The sequence below is a fragment of the Mandrillus leucophaeus genome, unplaced genomic scaffold, assembly GCF_000951045.1.
Source record: "Mandrillus leucophaeus isolate KB7577 unplaced genomic scaffold, Mleu.le_1.0 Scaffold100, whole genome shotgun sequence".
Lineage (NCBI taxonomy): Eukaryota > Metazoa > Chordata > Mammalia > Primates > Cercopithecidae > Mandrillus > Mandrillus leucophaeus.
The window spans coordinates 1,880,892-1,900,546 of NW_012098099.1; the positions used below are offsets into that span (position 1 = coordinate 1,880,892).

At 39.4% G+C, this 19,655-nt stretch overlaps 1 protein-coding gene across 4 annotated transcripts in view; it reads left to right on the forward strand.

The window, feature by feature from the left end:
* LOC105534101 (T-cell receptor gamma chain C region 1) overlaps positions 1 to 19,655 on the forward strand; it is a 63,832-nt gene that overhangs the window by 28,454 nt on the left and 15,723 nt on the right. Inside the window, exons 3-4 of one of the 4 annotated variants that reach the window (XM_011972788.1) lie at positions 11,133 to 11,147; positions 18,166 to 18,199. In XM_011972788.1, coding sequence (XP_011828178.1) covers positions 11,133 to 11,147; positions 18,166 to 18,199 — 49 coding nt within the window. Of the gene's footprint in view, positions 1 to 11,132; positions 11,148 to 15,223; positions 15,495 to 18,133; positions 18,200 to 19,655 lie in introns of those variants that run through there. The other 3 variants (XM_011972772.1, XM_011972780.1, XM_011972796.1) reach the window with 3 other exon arrangements.

Sequence of the window (19,655 nt, forward strand, 5' to 3'; positions counted from 1 at the left end):
GAATAAACTATTGAGAAAAGTAACTTAAATAATACAAATAAAGTTCTTGCAAGTGCTTGGGGCATGCCTAATGCTCAACAAATTGAAGCACTACATTGATCCTATGAGTTATTATTGCATATTAGAAAATAAAATTATTTAGGCTAATACTCTAAGTCCTTGGTACTCAAAGTTTGATTTGTGAACCAGCAGCATTGGCTTCACTTAGGAGCTTCTTTCAAATCTAGTCAGTCAAGCCTCACCCCAGGCCTACTGAGTCAGAAGCTCTTTTCAGAAGATCCCTCCTACATACTATGGTGTGAGGAGTGGGGGTCTAAGGACCAAAGTGTTCAAGATATAAGCTCCACAGTCTGGGACAAGTGCAAGACAATCCCATTTCCATAGGATGGTTTTATCTAGTGTCCTCTCTAATTTCTGGAGAGCAATATTGAGCTGATGTTTGGCCTCTCTGGGGCTGAAATAGATGACAACCTCCCAATTAATTAAAAAAAAATGTACTCAACTGTCCACGTATATGTACTTTTATTTTCATTTATAAAATTTGTTATAAAATCAGCACAAATTTTCAGTATTTTATATAGTGAGAAATACAGGTCTTTTATAACCTTGAGTTTTAGATCCACAGTCAACCCACAAGAAGAGTAACTTTTGCTTCGAGCACAAAAAACATACCACTATATCCTCATATCCACATATCACATATCCTCATATCACTAAGGCTACTGAAAAATGAAATAGGAGGGAACAGGGAAGGGGAGAGAAAATGAAGTTAACTGCCACTGTCACCACTCACTCACACCTCACCCTTCATAGGAAGAGCTCTCCTCTAACCATCACCATATTGCCAGATCTCCTGGGCACTGGAGTATATAGAAGGCCAGCTATTTCAGACCTGACAACGCTGCACTCTACAGAGAGGGCTGTCAGGGAGTCACTGTGACCCACTACTTCTTTCCTTGACACCTGCTCAGACCAAGCTACCCCTGCCACACACTAAACATTCTAGGCACAGGCATCCTCACTTTCCTGCTTCTCCTTGGGAACACAGCCTGGCAGACCAGAGCATGTCAGCACTAGCAGCATGTAGAGATTCACCTTGGGGATTGCTCCTCAGTCATTTCACTTTGTATGTTAGGTGAAGAAATTCTTTATCACTTCATCTTTAGATATCAGGTGTTCACAAGAATTAATTTTCTTTGCTTACAGTTATTCTCGGGGAGTTAAAGTTGGCACAAATTTAAAATGCCCAAGGCAAAAGATAGTGATGCTTTTATACCTCGTAAAATATCCAGCCAAGACTGAAAATGAAGTAAAAAACTGGTGTCAACTAAAACCAGTCAGCATCGGATGTGTGTTGACAATCGCACCTGCTCGGGGTCCATTAGGTGTTGTGGTTACAATGATGCTCATCCTTCCACTTCAACCTTGAAAGTAAATTTCACAAAAAGGAAGGTGAGATCACTTACTGCTGTGATTATTGAGCCACTGGCCATCAAGCACACACTTCCCTGCCTTCTCCTTGGGACACAGCAGGATGTCGTTGCTGTGTCATTTTCTCCTCTCTCTGACCTCATACGTGTTCCCCATCATTTTGACTCTTGAGGAGAGAACAAAGAAATTCTTTAATGGTGCATCGTTATACCTTAGGTTTTCATACAGATTTCTCTTCTTTGCTTACAGCTTGTTTTGAATAGAATAAATTGGAGCAACCTGAAATATTAATTTCCAGAGAAAACTGTTAAAAGTCCAAATACTATCCGGGGTGATATCTAGCCGCTTATACTGGCTGAAGCATAACTTAATGCATTTTCCTCAACACATGACCTGCTCAATTCACTTAGGGGCTGTAGCTGAAAATGATGTTCCTAGATCTGTTTTGACCTATAAGATAAAATATCAGGAAAAGGAAATGGGGATAGTTATGTGCTTGCTGGAATCACAGATGAGAGATGTCAGGACACCCGCACAGAATCCCTCTTTAGGTCTGTGTGCACCGGCCCCCTTCCAACAGGAGCACAGGCTCAGCAAGTTATGAGGGCTGGACTGCACCTCCCAGGACTTCCCCCTCAACCTCTGGAAACTTGATTATGTTCACACATTAGGGCATACAGAAATCAGTGTACTCTGTGCTCACAGTCCAGGAATTACCTGTAAGTTTATACGATCCAGACTCAAAGAGGGAATCACTGAGTGGCAGGAAACATGCTGGGTATCTCACACATCTTATATAACCATTGCAATACTTTTGCAACGTCATCTTCATTTTTTTCCACTTTAATATGAAATAATTTGAAAGATAAAATACCTTCTTAAACCCCAAATGCCCACGTTTGCTCAGCAGTGTCCTGTGACCTGAAGAAGTTAGCATTCATTTGCTCCACCCATGCTGGGAGTGAGTGTGGAATGAAGCTCCTGCCCTCTCCTCAGGCTCATTCCACTCTGAGGGATCCTGCTACAGCCCAGCCAGCACGCTTCCTTTGCACAGGTCTCAGATCCTCCTAAGGAAGGGAGGGGGCGTTAGATGATCCACTGACAAGGCGGATACCCACTAGGATGGATCCTCTTCCCAGCTTCTGCCTGTGCTCACAACAGCCGTTTATTCAGGGTACTCTGCTCCCTCTTGGGCATTGCTCTAAATCCTTTACGTGTAACTCATCTCATCCTTGGGATATCTTTTCACATTGGTCTGTTGTGATTCTCGATTCTCGTCTTACAGGGGAGGAAACAGAGGCAGAGTGATGTGATTTACTTTGTGGTCACAGAGTTCCTAACTGGGGTGGGGAGGGGCTGGGGTTCTGGCTTCAGTGTCTGTCCTCGTAACCACGCTGTGTCCTGACTCTGAGAGAGAGGTAAAAATGGCATCTAATATGTGGTCTCTACAGCTAGAAAGCAAACTGATAGGAGATTAAACTAGACATTTTAGTGAAATTATAAAGGCTGAGTGCAGACTAGTGGGAGAGTGTGAGCTCTTGGGGACCACAAATTTAAGGAATTTCCCACCATCTTTTAGAATTTTTTCTCCAGGAATCCTACCAGGCTCTTGCAGGGAAGAGCATGGAGAATCCACAGAAAGCTACCCTTTTGGTACTGGCTGTAGGAGGGGAACAGTAGCCACTGCTGAAATTCACCCAGACCTACCCCACCTCCTCTCTACTGTAGAAGAAGGACTTAGTCTGCAAGAGAAGGTTTCCATGGAATTTCATTTCAGTTGAGGGAGGGAAAAGGAGGCCACCACCGACTGTGCCCAATACTTCATCCCTATCTCCACAGAGTAACAAGTTTTAATTTGCAGAAGGGTGGGTATGAAAAGCATAGCCCAAGGACACTGGTGGTTGCCTCCTATGACTGGAAATGTGCCACCACTGGAATAGGAGCAGCAATGGTTGCGAAGGTACATTCTCAAGTCCCGGTTTGATCCTGCCTGTTTAAGACAGAAGCTGAATGAAAATAGAGAATGTCTCCTTTCCTCACCTCTCACCACCATACTATCTTGAGTAAAAGCAACAGTAGAATGCAGTGAAGAGAGCTTCAGAAGATAGACTGTCTCTGGGGAGCAGAACAAAGGGAAGGCTCAAAGCCAAGAACAAGGGATGATTAGAGAAATCTAAAGTCTCTGATGTCCTACGAAGAGCAAACTCCAGTCCAGATAACTTAGTAGAAACAATAAATTTCTAACCCAGTCTTGCTCCTAATTAGATTAACACAAACTCCCACACTAAAGGTCTGGCAGAAAGAAAAATGTAGGCATTTTTCTTTTCTTTTTTTTTTTTTTTTTGATTTTTTTTTTGAGACAGAGTCTTGTTCTGTCTCCCAGGCTAGAGTGCAGTGGCTGATCTTGGCTCACTGCAATGTCGACCTCCTGCGTTCAAACAATTCTCCTGCCTCAGCCTCCTGAGTAGCTGGGACTACAGGCATGCATCACCATGCCTGGCTAATTTTTATATTTTTAGTAGGGACGGGATTTCACCATGTTGGCCAGGATGATCTCGATCTCTTGACCTCATGATCTGCCCACATTGGCCTCCCAAAGTGCTGGGATTACAGGTGTGAGCCAGCATGCCTGTCCAATGTAGGCATTTTTAAGCATCAAATATAATTATCTCATTATCTACCGTGTTATACAACACAGTCCCCTTTCATTAAAAAAAAAAAATCTAAGTACCTTACCCCAAAACAAGAAGGAACACAGTCTGAAGACACAAAGCAATCATACGCATGAGACTCTGATATGACTCAGATGTCTGAGCTGTCAGGCAGGGAATTGAAAATAACTGCTGAGTATGTTAAAGGCTCTAATGGAAAAGGTAGACAACATGCAAGATCAGACAGAGAATTTCAGCAAAAAGACAGCAATTACATTAAAAAAATCTAATGAAAATGCAAGACATAAAAAAAGAAAAAAAACCACAGTAACAGAAATCAAGAATGCCTTTGAAGGGCTCACCAGTAGACCCTATGGAGATAAGGAAAGACTTGGTTAACATAAAAATAGGCCACTAGATATGACCCAAACTGCAATGGAAGGAGATGAGAAAGAAAGAATAGAAGAGAAAGCATATCTTCATGGAAGGACAGAACTGTGGACAATATTGTATTTTCAAACATGTTTGTAATTAGAATCCCAGAAACAAAAGAGACAAAGGAGCAGAAGAAATATTTGGAAAACTAATGGCTGAGAGTATTCCAAATGTAGTGATAGACACCAAACCACAGAATGAAAAAGCTAAGAAAACGCCAACCAGGATAAATATTAAAAACAAAACAAAATACCTAGACATATTAGATTTAAACTGTTGAAAGCCAAAAATAAAGAGAAACGCTTGAAGGTAGCTAGAGGAAAAAAAGCAGATTTTCCATCTGAAACTATACAAGCAAGAAGACATTGGAGTGAAATCTTCTAAGTGTTGAATTAAAAAACCGTCACTTGGCATAAAGACAGCTTCAGACAAAACAAAAACTGAGAGAATTCACTGCCAGCAGATGCACTTCACAAGAAATGTTAGAAGAAGTCATTCAGGCAAAAAAAATGATATGGGTCAAAAACTTGAATTCACACAAAGAAATGATAAGCACTGGAAATAGAATAAATGAAGGTAAAACATTGTTCTTTAAATATTATTTTTTAATTGCTCTAAAACAGGAGTTGGCAAACTATTTTTGTAAAGGGCCCAACAGTAAATATATTCTATGTTGGGGGACAACATCGTCTCTGTCCTAACTACTCAAATGGGCTATTGCAACACAAAAGTCCTTGCTACTCTTAGGTCTGGAGGGACATGGAGCTGTTATAACAACCGGGAGGGCATCTTTATTGAAAAGGACCCAGCCAACCGGTCTTAGTTTGAGTTCCCCTGCGAAGTGAGCCTCAGGCTTTAAGGACAACTAGTTTGTTTGGGAGATACAGGAAGACTAGTAGGAGAGTAAGGAAGTGATGTTAAGAAAAGGAAGGCAGAGAATTAAGTTACTTTCATTAACTAGATACTAAATGAGCAACAGGAACCTCATAGAAGTTCAAAACCTAAGTGATCAATTAAATAATAATTTCTTGTTCTTCTGTTCCTGTAATTTGTGGGACTGGCCATGTAAAATAAATAAAATCTGCAGACCCCTATGTGATCTGATGGTCAGCATGGTGGTGAACCAGGGAATCTTGCTAAGTGTCAGAACACGATAAGAAAGTAACCACAGAACAGAAAAATATTCCTGGTGTTATCTTAAGTTACAAAGACAGAGCTTAAAATCGAGCACACATCTTATATCTATGTGAAGCAAATGAAAAAGATGAGCAGATATTAGCCTGTAAGGGAATACACCAAACTGTTAATAGTCGTTGCCTCTGGTTGGTGGGGACAAAAAGTGACTATTTTCTCCTCTATGTTTCTTTATGACCCCTACTGAATCTACACTTGTTTTATGATAGGAAATAACAATGGCCCTTGTTTTTAAAATGTATAAAAATGTTTTGCTTTAAAAGTATACTTCAAGGACACAACCTCTGTAAGGTTCCCATTTAATGGTAACATTCAAAAGAAAGAGAATCCGAAATAAGTTTGCTCTGGCTTGGCTGTCTACAGGAGAAACCTGGGTCATACGTAAGTTAGCTCTTGCCTTAGCCTAGATCCACAGCTAAGTGGATCTAGGTGTTGATGTGCAGTGAGAGCAACTGTATTAGAACACTTGCCCCCGAGGCACCTCAAAGGCAGACTTTAGGGTTTCTCTTTTTCTCTCTCCCTCTCTGTTTTAGACCAATAAAAAATGTTTATATTTTAGCAAGAAAATGGCTCTTTACACAAACATCTTCAGATAGTAAAAATCACACAGCAATGAGAAATCCGTTGAAACACTGAGTTAGAAAACCAGTTTCACAGGATGTTTGAGTAAAATAGCATGGGTCCCTTCCCCTGCAGTCTGCGGGTCTTAGCTGTGTGTTCAGAGCGCACTTCCTCCTGCCATCTCAGACCTCAGATTTTCTCTGTGATTAGAATACCCCGTGTTCAGCCACCTCTCTGGACAAGAGCTTGCAGAATGCTGCTCCTGCTACCAGGCATCCTGGTGGCCTCCCTGTGGACGTGTGAGTTGCTTTACCCAAGGGACATCTCGCTCATTGGAAGGGAGGCACAGAAAGTGTGGACATTTATTTATTTTTAATGTTTACTTTTATTTTCAGTTCAGGGGTACATGTGCAGGTGTGTTATATAGGTTAAATTGTGTCATGGGGTTTTTTTGTACAGATTATTTCACCACCCAGACACTAAACCTGGTACCCATTCATTATTTTTCCTGATCCTCTCCCTCTTCCCACCCTCCACCCTCTGATAGGCCCCAGTTTGTGTTGTTCCCCTCTATGTGCCCATGTGTTCCCATCATTCAGTTCCCATTTATAAGTGAGAACATGTGGTATTTGGTTTCCTGCTCCTGTGTTATTTTGCTAAGGATAATGGCCTCCAGTTCCATCCATGTCCCTGTACAGGACATGATTTTGTTCTTTTTATGGCTATATAGTATTCCATGGTATCCCCATCAATCCCTTTACTGGGTATATAACCAAAGGAATATAAATCATTCTGTTTTAAAGACACATGCATATGTATGTTTATTGCAGCACTGTTCACAATAGCAAAGACATAAATCAACCTAAGTGTGGATACTTAAATCACACTATTTTCAGGTGGAACAAAGCCACATGGTAATTCAAGCTAAGCTGACAAATTCCACCATTACCTTGAGTTCTTCAGGAAGAAAATGTAAACTTCACACCCAAGCTTTCCCTTAACAGAAAACAAACATACTATCTTAGTCAACACCAACATTTCATATTGAAAAATTTCAAAATTTTTGGTTTTTCTTTCAGATACAAGCGGAGACAATCTCATAACACAACTTGTAACATCCGTCACCAAGAAAAAAGGAAATACAGCATTTCTTGAATGCCAGATAAAATCCAGTACCTTCAAGAAGAATGTATGTATACACTGGTACCACCAGAAGCCAGACCAGCCCCTAAAGCGAATTCTGTATATCTCCTCAAATGAAAATGTAGTCCATGAACAAGGTGTTAGTGAGGAAAGATATGAAGCAAGGAAATGGCAAAGTGACTTGTCCTCCAGCCTGAGAATACACCGAGTTGCCGAGGAGGACGCAGGGATATATTACTGCGCCTGCTGGGACACACTCTATCAAAATGCTCCACTGTAACTGAACAAAAATGCCTCCCACGCCCGCTGCACCTGTGCAAACACACACCCCCTCTTTTCTGCCTCCTAGAGGCACCTGGCTGCTGACCACAGAGCACTTTTCTCTGGTGCATGTGTCCTGAGCAAAGTCTGAGCACAAGCCCAAGGGCCCAACCTCTGATGCTCCTTTCAATGAGAAACTTTATCGTCCAACCTCACCCCTTGGGAGCCTGGCCTGGCTTTTGGGCTGGTTAATTGACTTTGAATGAATGAAAGAGTGCTGGAAAATACAAGGCCTTTTGAGTAACATAGACATGGATTTCAAATTCCTGCCGGGCCACTTACTGACAGTGTGATCTAGGAAAGTTCTTAATGCCTTTTCATTCTGTTTATTCAGTTTCTGGTGGGGCTAACATTAGTCACCTCATAGAGTCGCTGAGGTCTAAATGAGCCTCCATATACGAAAGCTTCTGACATAGCGCTCAACAAATCACTTCCTTTGTGTCCTTTCCCTTCTGACTAAATCACTGAGCTATCTCAGCTAAAATAGCGATGTGTAGAAACTTAAAAACAGGCCAGGCACGGTGGCTCGCACCTGTAATCTCAGGTGTGAGTATTGGAGGTCAGGGTGGAAGGATTGCTTGAGGCCGGAGTTTGAGACCAGTTCGGGTGACATAGTGAGACCCTGTCTCTAAAAAACATACAAAAATTAGCTGGATGTGGAAGTAGTCACTTGTAGCCCTAGCTATTTGGAAGGCGAAGGTGGGAGCGTCACTTGAGCCCAAGAATTCGAGGCTGCAGTGTGCTATGATGGTGCCACTGCATTCCAGCCTGGGTGACAGAGCTAGACCTTGTCTCTAAATAAATAAATATAAAATCTTATATTGTCCCCTAAACAACAGTAAATTATAACTTTAATTCTGAAAAACTAAAAATTATGCATGGGAAAAGAGTGGAGGGTAATAAACCAAAAATATTTTTTTCCTCCAAAATTTTGCTTCAGTCACAATAGAGTATAACAGCCCAGTGTCTAAAGCAATAACCACATGAATTGTTAATATTTATCACACTGTGAAGTTTGGGGACATTTCCAATCTATAAAATGTACATAGTACTGCAAGAGGTTGTGAAATTATAATATCGTTTGTTACCATACACAGTGATTATACTTTTCCTCCAATACTCATGATACTGCATAGCTACCCACAACTCTGACAAAATATGGCCAAAACGGGAGTGGAGAAAGAGGTCAAAGATAGACCTATTTAAAGTAACACTTAAAAAAACAATAGGAGGGAATTACTCCAAAGGGGAAGTTAACATTGACTTATTATTACAGAAGTGTTTTCACGAGATCTTCTTGGATTTGATAGTTTCTTTACACCAGAACATGACAAATACCACTTCAACAGAGATCTCCCTGTGAAGGACTTTCATTGGTTTTAAAACAAACCTTTCCCTCCCTGTCACAGAGCAACAGCTGCCACTACATCTTCAGTCCTAATCTGTGCTCCCTTGTAGCGTCTACTCTGACTAGCCACTGGCAATGTCAACCTCATGGGTTTTTCTTGTGTCTTTGGCTTGGGTTTGTAGGTTGACTTTACTCCTTGCTTGTCTTTTCGTAATTTTTGTGTCCACAGTCATCTGTTTTCAGTGCCTCTCATTTCTCTTCCTTGTTTTTCAGATGGAGACACCAAAATGAGAATATCTCAGGATCAACTCTCCTCCACACGCAGACAAGACAGAACAGTGCACATAAGGTGCAAGCTATCTGGGGTTCTTCTTGAGAAGACCGTTGTGCACTGGTATCAACAAAAAGAAGGAAAGCCCCTGAGACGAATCCTTTATGGCTCAGCCAAAAATTACAAGCAAGACAGGCCCAATCCCCGCTTGGAGGCAGATGATAAACATGATGGTATTTTTTACCTGATCATTAACAATGTTGCCAAGTTGGATGAAGCCACTTACTACTGTGCCTGCTGGGATCTCACAATGTCACAGAGTCAGAAGGGACCTGAAAGAAAACCTTCCTATGACCACCCCCTGACTGCTTTCATACTCCTGCAACCACAACAGACTCCTAAATGCTCTTATTCATTGGTTCAGAGGCTGTTTGAACAGGGAGGGCCCTTGGAACATATTTAGCCCAATGTCCCCACTTCAAATGAGGAAACTGGGGGCACAGAGACAGCAAGTGACTTGTCTCAAGCTAGTTAACCACAGAGGTAGGGCCACACTCTTGCATTTCAGATTCTCAGTCCAGTGCCTCTTCCTGCCTCTCTTGTGGTCTGTGTTGAGCTTCTTTCAGCAGAATCACATTTCTTTCAAAAGGGAACTGTGACAACTTCCCTATGCGTCGTCTTCCTCAGTGGTACCCCTAGGCCCCAATTAACTCTGATATCAGCCAAACATGTGACTACCACACTGCTGAGAAGGGGACAAAGGTCAGCAGGGATGGACTCCACACTCCATCTACCCATGTTGTCTTCCCATAGCTATTTACTGCCCTTTGTTTCTATAGCTTCCTATCTGTTCTGAAATCCCTACTAATCAGAGCAGTTTCCCTGGTATGCCCATCACACATATGGGCAAGTGGGAAGTAGAGATTAACTTTTCTTCTGACTACATTAGTAAATTCTTATAATAGAAGTGCCTGCTGAACCAAGGCTGGAATTTCCTACTCTTCACTCTGAAACCTGGAACCTATCCTAATTGGCTGGCCACACACTTGTTTCAAATTGGGTAGCCCTGGCTTGCTTTCTGCTCTCTTAGAGTGACCTAGGCCTTGTTCATGTCCAAGGCCTTACCAGCCACACCTAGAAAATAGCAAGAACAATAGTAGCAACCATATCTATATCATTACATTATAGCTCAGTACCTCTCTTTTTGGATGTCTGACAAGTAGCCAAAAAATTATTGATTCCAATTCCACTCCCTTCCCCCAATCTCCAAGCATGTATTATTTTCCTCACCAGACTTTCCTATTGCAGTAAATGGCAACAGTATATTGTATCATCTGATGCAATGGCAAGGGTTTTTTTCTCAAGCAGATAGTGTTTTGTTGACTTCCATGTTTTTTTGTTTCTCCTGGTAATGAGAGAAGAGTGAGGAGACCCAACTATTATTGAGTTTCCTGTGATATGAGATCTGAAGGGAGGTTATAGGAGCTTTGGAAACTGTGGTTTCACCTGCCAGAGAGACACCCACAAACCAGGCCCAACCCTGTGTGGCCCAATCTGAGACTGGAGTAGGCTGTCTCAACAGAGCCCCCGACCGAAACACTAAGGACCCAATGTAGAGAACACCTAGTCTTCTAACTTACTGCAGGTTTAGAAACTCTTTGTGTTCCCCCTGACATGTGCAGGTCAACAGGTCAGCCATGACAGCAATGATTGTCATTCTGAAGTGCATGGCTCAAATGGCCTCATGGATGTTATAATCTCCTGGTGTCACTGAAAGACAAATACAAAGAAAGTAAATTGTGAGATATAATTTGATATTCAGATTCAACTAGTCCCACTCCTCACAGATTATTTTGCTAGGTGCTGGCACTGCCTACTCATTGCTTTTTAGAATATGCAAATCAGCCATTTCATCTGCTTTTTATTTCATTTGATACGTTCTGTGCTTTCTAGAAAGCAATACCCAGCATCCTTTATATGGCCATTTGAGATACAGATTCTCTGTATTATACAGACCTAGACTATACCTGGGAACTGCGTTCCTTACACATATCTTTCCAAGTAATTGATGAACAGGGTTTGGGATCCGGAAAATTTGCACTGAAATCCTGGCTCAGTTTCAACTCCCTAATTCTGTTTCGTCACATGACTTTTAATAGTAATAACCATTTATAGGGTAAGGCAGAAAGAGAGAAATGCATAATTGGTGCCTGACTCACGGTAGACACTATATTTATGAGTTTTCTTCTCTTTCACTATCAAAAAGCACAAGGCCATGGATTATCATCCTGGAGCAGGGGGAAGGGAAGCGAAAAGGAGATTTGGGGCTTAGAGTAGAATATTAATTTCCCAAGACATTCTTCCAGACACGAGTCTTTTTATGCAAACATTTCTTGTTTGTCAAAAAGAAACAAGTGTTTCACCAGACGTGTTGCCTGTGGGAGCAGTATCAGTTGAAAAGCGTCTATAATATGCATAGTGGCATGTTAAATACCCCAAGTGCAAAAGAAACCCTAAAAGACTAAATCATCAGGTTAAGAATGAAGGCAGGTGGCACAATTGCTAAAAGGGAGACTGATTGAAAGTGCAGTGACCTGGCCTCTCCCAAACACTGCCCCGGTGTTTTCAGAAACAAGTAAAGATCCACTGGACTCTATCATAACATATCTGATATCATCTAAGTGATGACATATGTGAAATCAAATTATGCTAATTTTTGAAAGTTAGTGGTCCACAGATGGTCAGTATGTGATTTTTTAATCTCTTGTACATGTCAGATAATGTGTTTATTTTGCTTCAGACAGTGGTCTCTCTTGGAAGTGTCTTAACTTACTTCTGTACCTGATTTAATTAAGATCCATTAAAATTTCTAAAAGACAAATCAATGTGAAAAATAGTGCAAATTATTATTTTGGTTCATGTTGGCCACCAAACCCTGAAATGAAATGTGAGATATGTCTTCATATGTTTTGATGGCCAAACAAATTTGGTTGAAGCTGTTCTCTATGAAAGTTATTATCATCAAATTTGAAAAAGTGATGCAAAACTTCAAGCAACGCAGTGCCAACTTGTGCTTTACCTCACTTGACTTACTTCTTATTTATGTATTTGTTCATTCATAACCCATCTTCTTGGAAGCAGGATTTAAGTTGCCTCAGTTTGTTAACTCAAGACATGACAAATGTGGCAGGGGGATGTGTGTGTTCCAAAACATAAGGTTAGAGGCAAAATTGCTCATCTTTATACACATTCATTCAGGTTTCATTTTATGCCTTTAGTAGAACTGAACATTATGGTCTTCACATAGTTTTTGTTTTCTTGTAAACTTAATAAAAAATGTTATAATTCATTACTTACATTTTTACGTTTTATTACTTAAATCTTTCATGGCTGTTGAAGTGTAGACAGCTTCTAAGACTTCTGATACTTCCCCACATGGTCTTGGAATAAGGAAAAGCAGAGGACAAAAAGGGATTGAGTGGACATCATCCCATCCATGACAGGTGCAAAGGGCAACTGACAGTCCGAAGTAACAATAACTTTTAATTTTCAGATAAAAAGACACAGAAATAAGATGTTTCCATTCTACCTTACGAAGTGAAGTCTCTCTGAATTATTGCATAAACGATAAGAGAAAACCAATCAGTTTTTAGCACCTCCTGTGTCCCTGGCTCTATTGTAAATATCTCACAAAAGTCCTGAGAATTAGGTCTAATCCTCTCCATTTAAAAGGTGAGGAAACCAAGACTCTGAGATGTGTCTGCGCCCAAAGGCACAACACCAGGAGTGGAAGAACTGGAATCTGAACCTGGGTTTTCCAATTTTAAAGTGTCTTTTTCTTCATTCCCAACTTCCTGAGATAATAATTTATTTCATAAGAATCTTTTAAAAACTCGAGAAAACTTGTTAATGTTTATTGTTCCAGCCACTCTGTACATCTCCACCATCTCTGCAACAACGCATAAGCCTCTTATTGGCTTATGGCGACCAGCTATAAAACCATCTGCTTCACACAAATTGCTGTCCCAGGCAGCACCCTTTCTTTCTGCTCACGCATATATCTTCTTAAAGTGCAAATGTGATCATGTCACTTTCTTCTCTAAATTTTTTAGCAAGTCCTCATTGTCTATTCTTCTTTCAAAAACGTTTATTTGAAAATACTATAAAATAGAAAATTGTCCACGTTCATACTTCTTCAAAATTAATGTGTTAAGTTTCTGCTACCTCATTTCCATCCTATACCCCTTTACTCAATGGATACAATTATTCTCCTACATGTTCCTTCTGGCCATGTGTAGCTTTGTAATTTTAGTTTTAATCTATTTTGACCCTTTGTTATCTGGGATGAGGTAGAGTGATAATTTTATTTTCTCAGGTAATTATTTTCCTAATGCCCGTTTCTGAACAACCCACCCTTTCCTTCCAATTTAAAAATGCTGCAGCTTGTTTTAAATAGGCACACATATTTGACACATTTTCTGGAGAATTTATTTTGTCTATTTCATTATTCTTATATCATTATCGTATTATCTCAGTAGCTTTATGATAAGAATTAAGATCTACAATGCCAAATATCTATTCACTGTACCATTCTTCAGAAAATTATTTTTCAATCATCTCATATTTATTCATTCCTATAGAATTTAAAATCAACTTATCTAGTCCAACATTAAACCTCACACCCTAGAACAACAACATCATGTCGTAGTAATTCTGACTGGAATTGCTGGAAATTTATAGATGAATTTAGGATGCATTGGCCTCTTTAAGATAGAAGATTTTTATTCATCAGTGCATGTTACTCCATGTATTTAGGTTTTATTTTGTGCCCTTAGGGAAACTAAATACTGTGTTCTTCATATCGTTCTTGTATTTTCTTGGTAAATTTAATAAAATATTTTATAATTCATTACTTTTTCACATTTTATTACTTAAATCCTCCGTGGCTCTTGAATATTGACAGCTGCTAAGACTTCTGATGCTCCCTCTCATGGTCCTGGAATACGGAAGGCCAGAGGACAAAAGAGACTGAGTGGCCATCATTCCGTCTATCACAGGTATAAAGTGTCATCAACAGCGGCACGTAATAATTTTGAATTTTCTATTAAAAAGAAACCCTTTCCAAACATAATTTTCACCCAGCCCCATTGTCCTCTCCATTGGCTTGGGGGCTGTGAGCCGCCGTGTATGCACAGGTGCCCTCTGTGACCTCATTTATACCTTCCTGAATGAGGACTCAGGGGACTCAGAGGCTGGAGCAGGGTGGAGCTGGAGTGGATATGGAGGTCGTCAGACCTGTCCTCCTCAGTCCTTGCAACTGAACACCTCTTCTGTATTCAGGAGATTTCACAGCAGACTCCGGCTTAAGATGGCAGATTTTTCAACATATCAGATAGCTCGATTTTTTTTTTTTTTGATCATGCCTCAGTATAATTAAAGAATCTATTATTTCATGGGAGACAGAATTCTACAAATTTCTTCTGTTATTCCGGGAGAAATAATAAGTCATTGCAGAACACATTTTCTCATTTGGCATTGCTTTGGTAAAGCATCGTGTTGCCAAATGATAAAAGCGGCTTTTTGAAAGTGGAGACCTTGGTTCAGATTTCTCAAGTATATCTGCACTGACACATTTGCATTTTCAGTTACTGAAGAGTTTCCTCCTTTCAGAAGTATCTTCCCAAATTGCCAACAGAGAGGCCCTGGTGTTTGTGGAAACAGAAGGGCTTTTCCTTTGATGTAATCTCAAAGCAGTTTCAACACAATTGAACACCTGGAAATTAAAAAAAAATACAGTTCTCTGAATACTTTTCCTGGTAATTTAGACAAGCCTGCTGTTTTCTCTTCCTGCTTTTTTTTCCATTTCCCTTTTCTGTTGGTGCTTTTCAAGAATTACTGCCTTAGAAGAAAACAGGTAATTTATGAGGAAAAAGTACAAACTATCAGATGTCACAAAACCTATATTCAAGGACTTCCAAAAAAGCCAGAAGATCAAATTGCTAGTTCAAAGTTGTTGGATTGCTAGTCATGTCATGAGGATCAGAAGGCTGAGATTTTTGTAGAAGCTTAGACCAGTGTGATAGCACTGGTTGGATCAAGATATTTGCTGAAGGGACTAAGCTCATAGTGACTTCGCCTGGTAAGTAATTTTTTTTTTCTGTTGTTATCCCAGTAATGAAAAACAGTTAGATACTTTTTAGAAAAAAATGATCAACCTTATCTGAATCTGTCACATCTCTGGCCTCAGTATACGAACAGCAATTTTTCAGGTTAGCTGAACATGGAAACAAAACGATTTTGTACATAATATCTTCCCTTCCCTGTCTGTAAGTGGATTAAAATTCTACTTTTAGAATACACACACACTAACACACACACACACCTAACACACACACACACACCTAACACACACACACACACACACACGGTAGACTCTGGAGAGAAATTAAAATGTTTTGAGGACCATGTCTGTAAACCATTGCTGCAAGTCCTTCGTCCAAGATAATTTTTTGTAGGTCTTTTAAGCGAGAGACATAAAAATGGAATTTCATTAATTACTTCTTCTCTGTATTTTGAGATACAACATAGTTCTTCCTTCTTCTGCTAGCCTGCCAAATCCATGTTACTGATTTTGATCTCATCCTGAGACGCAGTACGGAAAAAATTACTTAGTATAGTAAATTACTATAGAACTTCAATATATCCCACTTATTAGTGCTCTAGTTTCTTTGAGGGAGGCTGAAGTCAGTCAAAATTTATGCTATTGGGACTCTTGTTATATCACCTGGAAGTGGCCCAGTTTAACAGAATTTGTAAGTTCAACCAGCCATGTCAGCTCCAAGGTCAATGAAAAGAGTCTTCCTGATTTTACATCTTCATTTCTTCATTCATCCTCTCAGCAAATAGTTACTGAAAACAGTTTTTGTTCTGAATGCTGGAGATAAAAGGGCAAAGAAGCACAGTCTCAACACTCAGAAGCTGCCAGTCTGGCAGATAAGTATTCTAGATTCTGGTTTGGTTGGGCCCTGCCCATGTTCTTTGACCTGTGGCTGCCGGAGAAGCAGAAGGTCTTGGGTTCATGAGCTTGTTTTGTTTCTTAATTTATGTAGCAGTTATTGCTTATAAGATCTATGTATTGTGTTTGGTGGGTGGATTTGATAAAATGACCCGATATTGTTCCTTTAAGGAGAAAATTAATATTAGTACAGTTTATTGAGAGCCAGACACCATGGTAAATAGTTTCAGTGCTTTATCTCCTTCCTCATCAGACCTATGCAGGAGATCCTCTTAGTCCCATTTCACAGATGAGGAAACTGAGGCCTAGAGAAGAGCAGTTACTTTCTTAAAGTCACATGATTAGTCACTGTGGCAACGACTGGGATCTAGCTAAGGCTATCTGTTTCCAAGTGCCTGGTCTGGACCCTTATGTGATATTTAGCATTATTAAGTCATAGTTTTATACTTTGAATATTTCCTCTTCTGTAGCTTGACCCTATGAATGGACTTTTTAGTTGACTATTTTTCTTGTACCAACTTCCAATTTGTATTACTATTTGTGTATTGATATAATTATTCTACTTCTAATTATGGCACTGAAATGACCTCTCTCTCCTCCAAAAAGTCATATGGAATACGCATGCATAAAATATTCAAAATATAATTTTTACAGTATTTCTATAGAATGAGTCGTTTTGACATCATTCCGCTCAGTTGTCTTTCTGTATTGGCATCAAATTTGCTAGATATGTTGAAACTGATGAAGGAGCTATTGCAGCTATGCTGTATTGCAGTGCTAAGTTGCGTAACTCAAGCTGCCTCAGATTCTCTGTGGAGTAGCACACGATTTAATTCAATGAAACTGTAAGGGTATTTTCAAGTCAAAAGGAGCAGTCTTTCAGCAATGAATCATCATTAAGAATTCATATTTTGTAACAACTTATCTGGTATTCTATCAATGAGAACTGGATTCTAAAAAGAAGTTACTCTATTTATTTTTATTTTTATTTTTTGAGATGGAGTCTCGCTCTGTCACCCAGCTAGAGTGCAGTGGCACCATCTCTGCTCACTGCAGCCTCCGCTTCCCCGGTTCAAGAGATTCTTCTGCTTCCGCCTCCTGAGTAGCTAGGATTACAGGCACCTGCCACCAAGCCCAACTAATTTTTTTTTTTTTTTTTTTTGTATTTTTAGTAGAGATGGGGTTTTACCATGTTGGCCCGGCTGGTTTTGAACTCCTGAGCACAAGTGATCCACCTGCCTCAGCCTCCCAAAGTGCTAGGATTACAGGCATGAGCCACCATGCCTGGCCAAAAGGAAGTTACTTTAGAATCAATCTAGATACCCATTCCTCCATACATATGAATCACAAAATACCTATAAATCATATTGAGTATCTGTTTACTGAATGTCAAACATAAGAATCCTATTACTGTCTGTCTTTGAAAATTAAGGAAATATTAACTCTAAATTACACTTAAGACAAATTGTATACATGAAAACTCTTTAGGGAATATTTAGAAGATTCAGGTAAAATCATGAGAAAAGTTAAAATCAGACTCTCTAATGTATGTGATACAAGGAGAGAACGTACATAACCCAAAGTGCCCAGGGCAGGGTGAGGTCAGTTCTTAAGTTCCTGATTGCATTCAGAACTATTATGATTTTGTTTGACCTTTGTCTTGACTTATCAGCCAATTTTTATGTCTTTATGTAAATATTGAAAAAAATGCTGGCAAAATTTTAAGACAAACACAAAGGTAAATTCTTGTAAAGGCTTCTCAGGTGGTGGGCAACAGTTTGGCAGAAAAGTCAAGCTATTTGGTCCCGGAACAAAGCTCATCATTACAGGTAAGTTTTCTTTAAATTTTGCAATGTAGAGAAGGGATGGGAGGCAGGCAGGAGCTGGCTCAGAATTCTAGGATTCCCTCCTGGTTTGGTCACTAATCATGGTGAAATCTACAGAGAGGTCAGGTGACTTGGTTCATGCCATGGGAGTCAGAACTTTTCCAGCCCTAGCATGGGAGACATTACTAAGGAGCTTAGACCAACTGCAAATCTCTAAAGGATGGAGGCCTTATGTTCCACTGGTATCTCTCTGTTAAAAGTTTTGTGAACAAGTTTAGTTTAGAGATTTTATTTCTTCAATTCTAAAAATAACCAATGGAAAAAAGTAAAAAAAGTAAAGAAAAAAAAAATTTCAGCTACCCTCCTCATTTGGTCACTGAAAGATGAAATATTTAATAATTTGACCAAAGAATGATTACTATCAAATGTCAAAATATTTCACGGTGTGACCATATTTAAAAGTGACATAAGCTGCATTTGTTGTTATTTAAATTGGTCCAATGAGTTTGTTTATTATTTGTTAGCTTAAGCTTAAAGATGTAATTTTGCCTGGATGAGAGAAAACATCTCATAGAGATACTCTTGGTCTATTAGGTCCACTGAAATGAAAGTTTTCAGAGAATATTCACAAAGTTGATAAAGCATTGAAAAAAATGAAAGCAGTTTTATAGTTTTATTTCTTTAATGCTTGAGATCATATGATAAAATTAACTTATAAGTTAAAAAGTGACCTTCTGATTCTCTTTTATCCAGTTGACTTAATGTGAATGGTAGCAATCAAAGTCATAATTTGTAGTTTTCTGAGAAGTGATTTTTCAGGAAAGTGCGGTGCAGGAAAAGGTATGGACTTTGTTTCTCGATGACTCCTGGGGCTGCCACTTTCTATGTAACTGCCCTTTAGGAAGTGTATTTTGATTCACCAAGTATTCAAATTATAAAAATGCTGGTTCATTATAGAAAAATTGGAAAACACAAAAATAAACAAAAAATTATAATTTGATATTGACCCTCATCACATTATCTGTTAACTTTTATTTAAACATTTTTTTCTATGCTTTTTGTTTGTTTGCTTTACAAAGTTGGAATCATAGACTAGACACACAATAATAGATCTGGCTTTTTCACTTCACACTACTTCATAAACATTCTTTTCAAATGTCCTTAATATTTTGCAATAACAGAGCAAAGTTGAAAGTTCCGATTTCAAGTTGATCTGTACAATGAAAGTAATGGAGATTATTTATCTCGAAGGAATGTTGTATATATTACATGAAATTAAATATGGAAATTACCCACCAGAATGCCTGGCACTTGGTAGGTGATAGAAATATTAATTCCTCTTCCAGAATTCAAGTTACTACCCATGAGAGGTCTTTATACACTCAGGAATAAGACAAATGTATCAACCCCACCTATTCAACAGCTCACTTCAGAACAAATATCACTATTTGTAAAATGC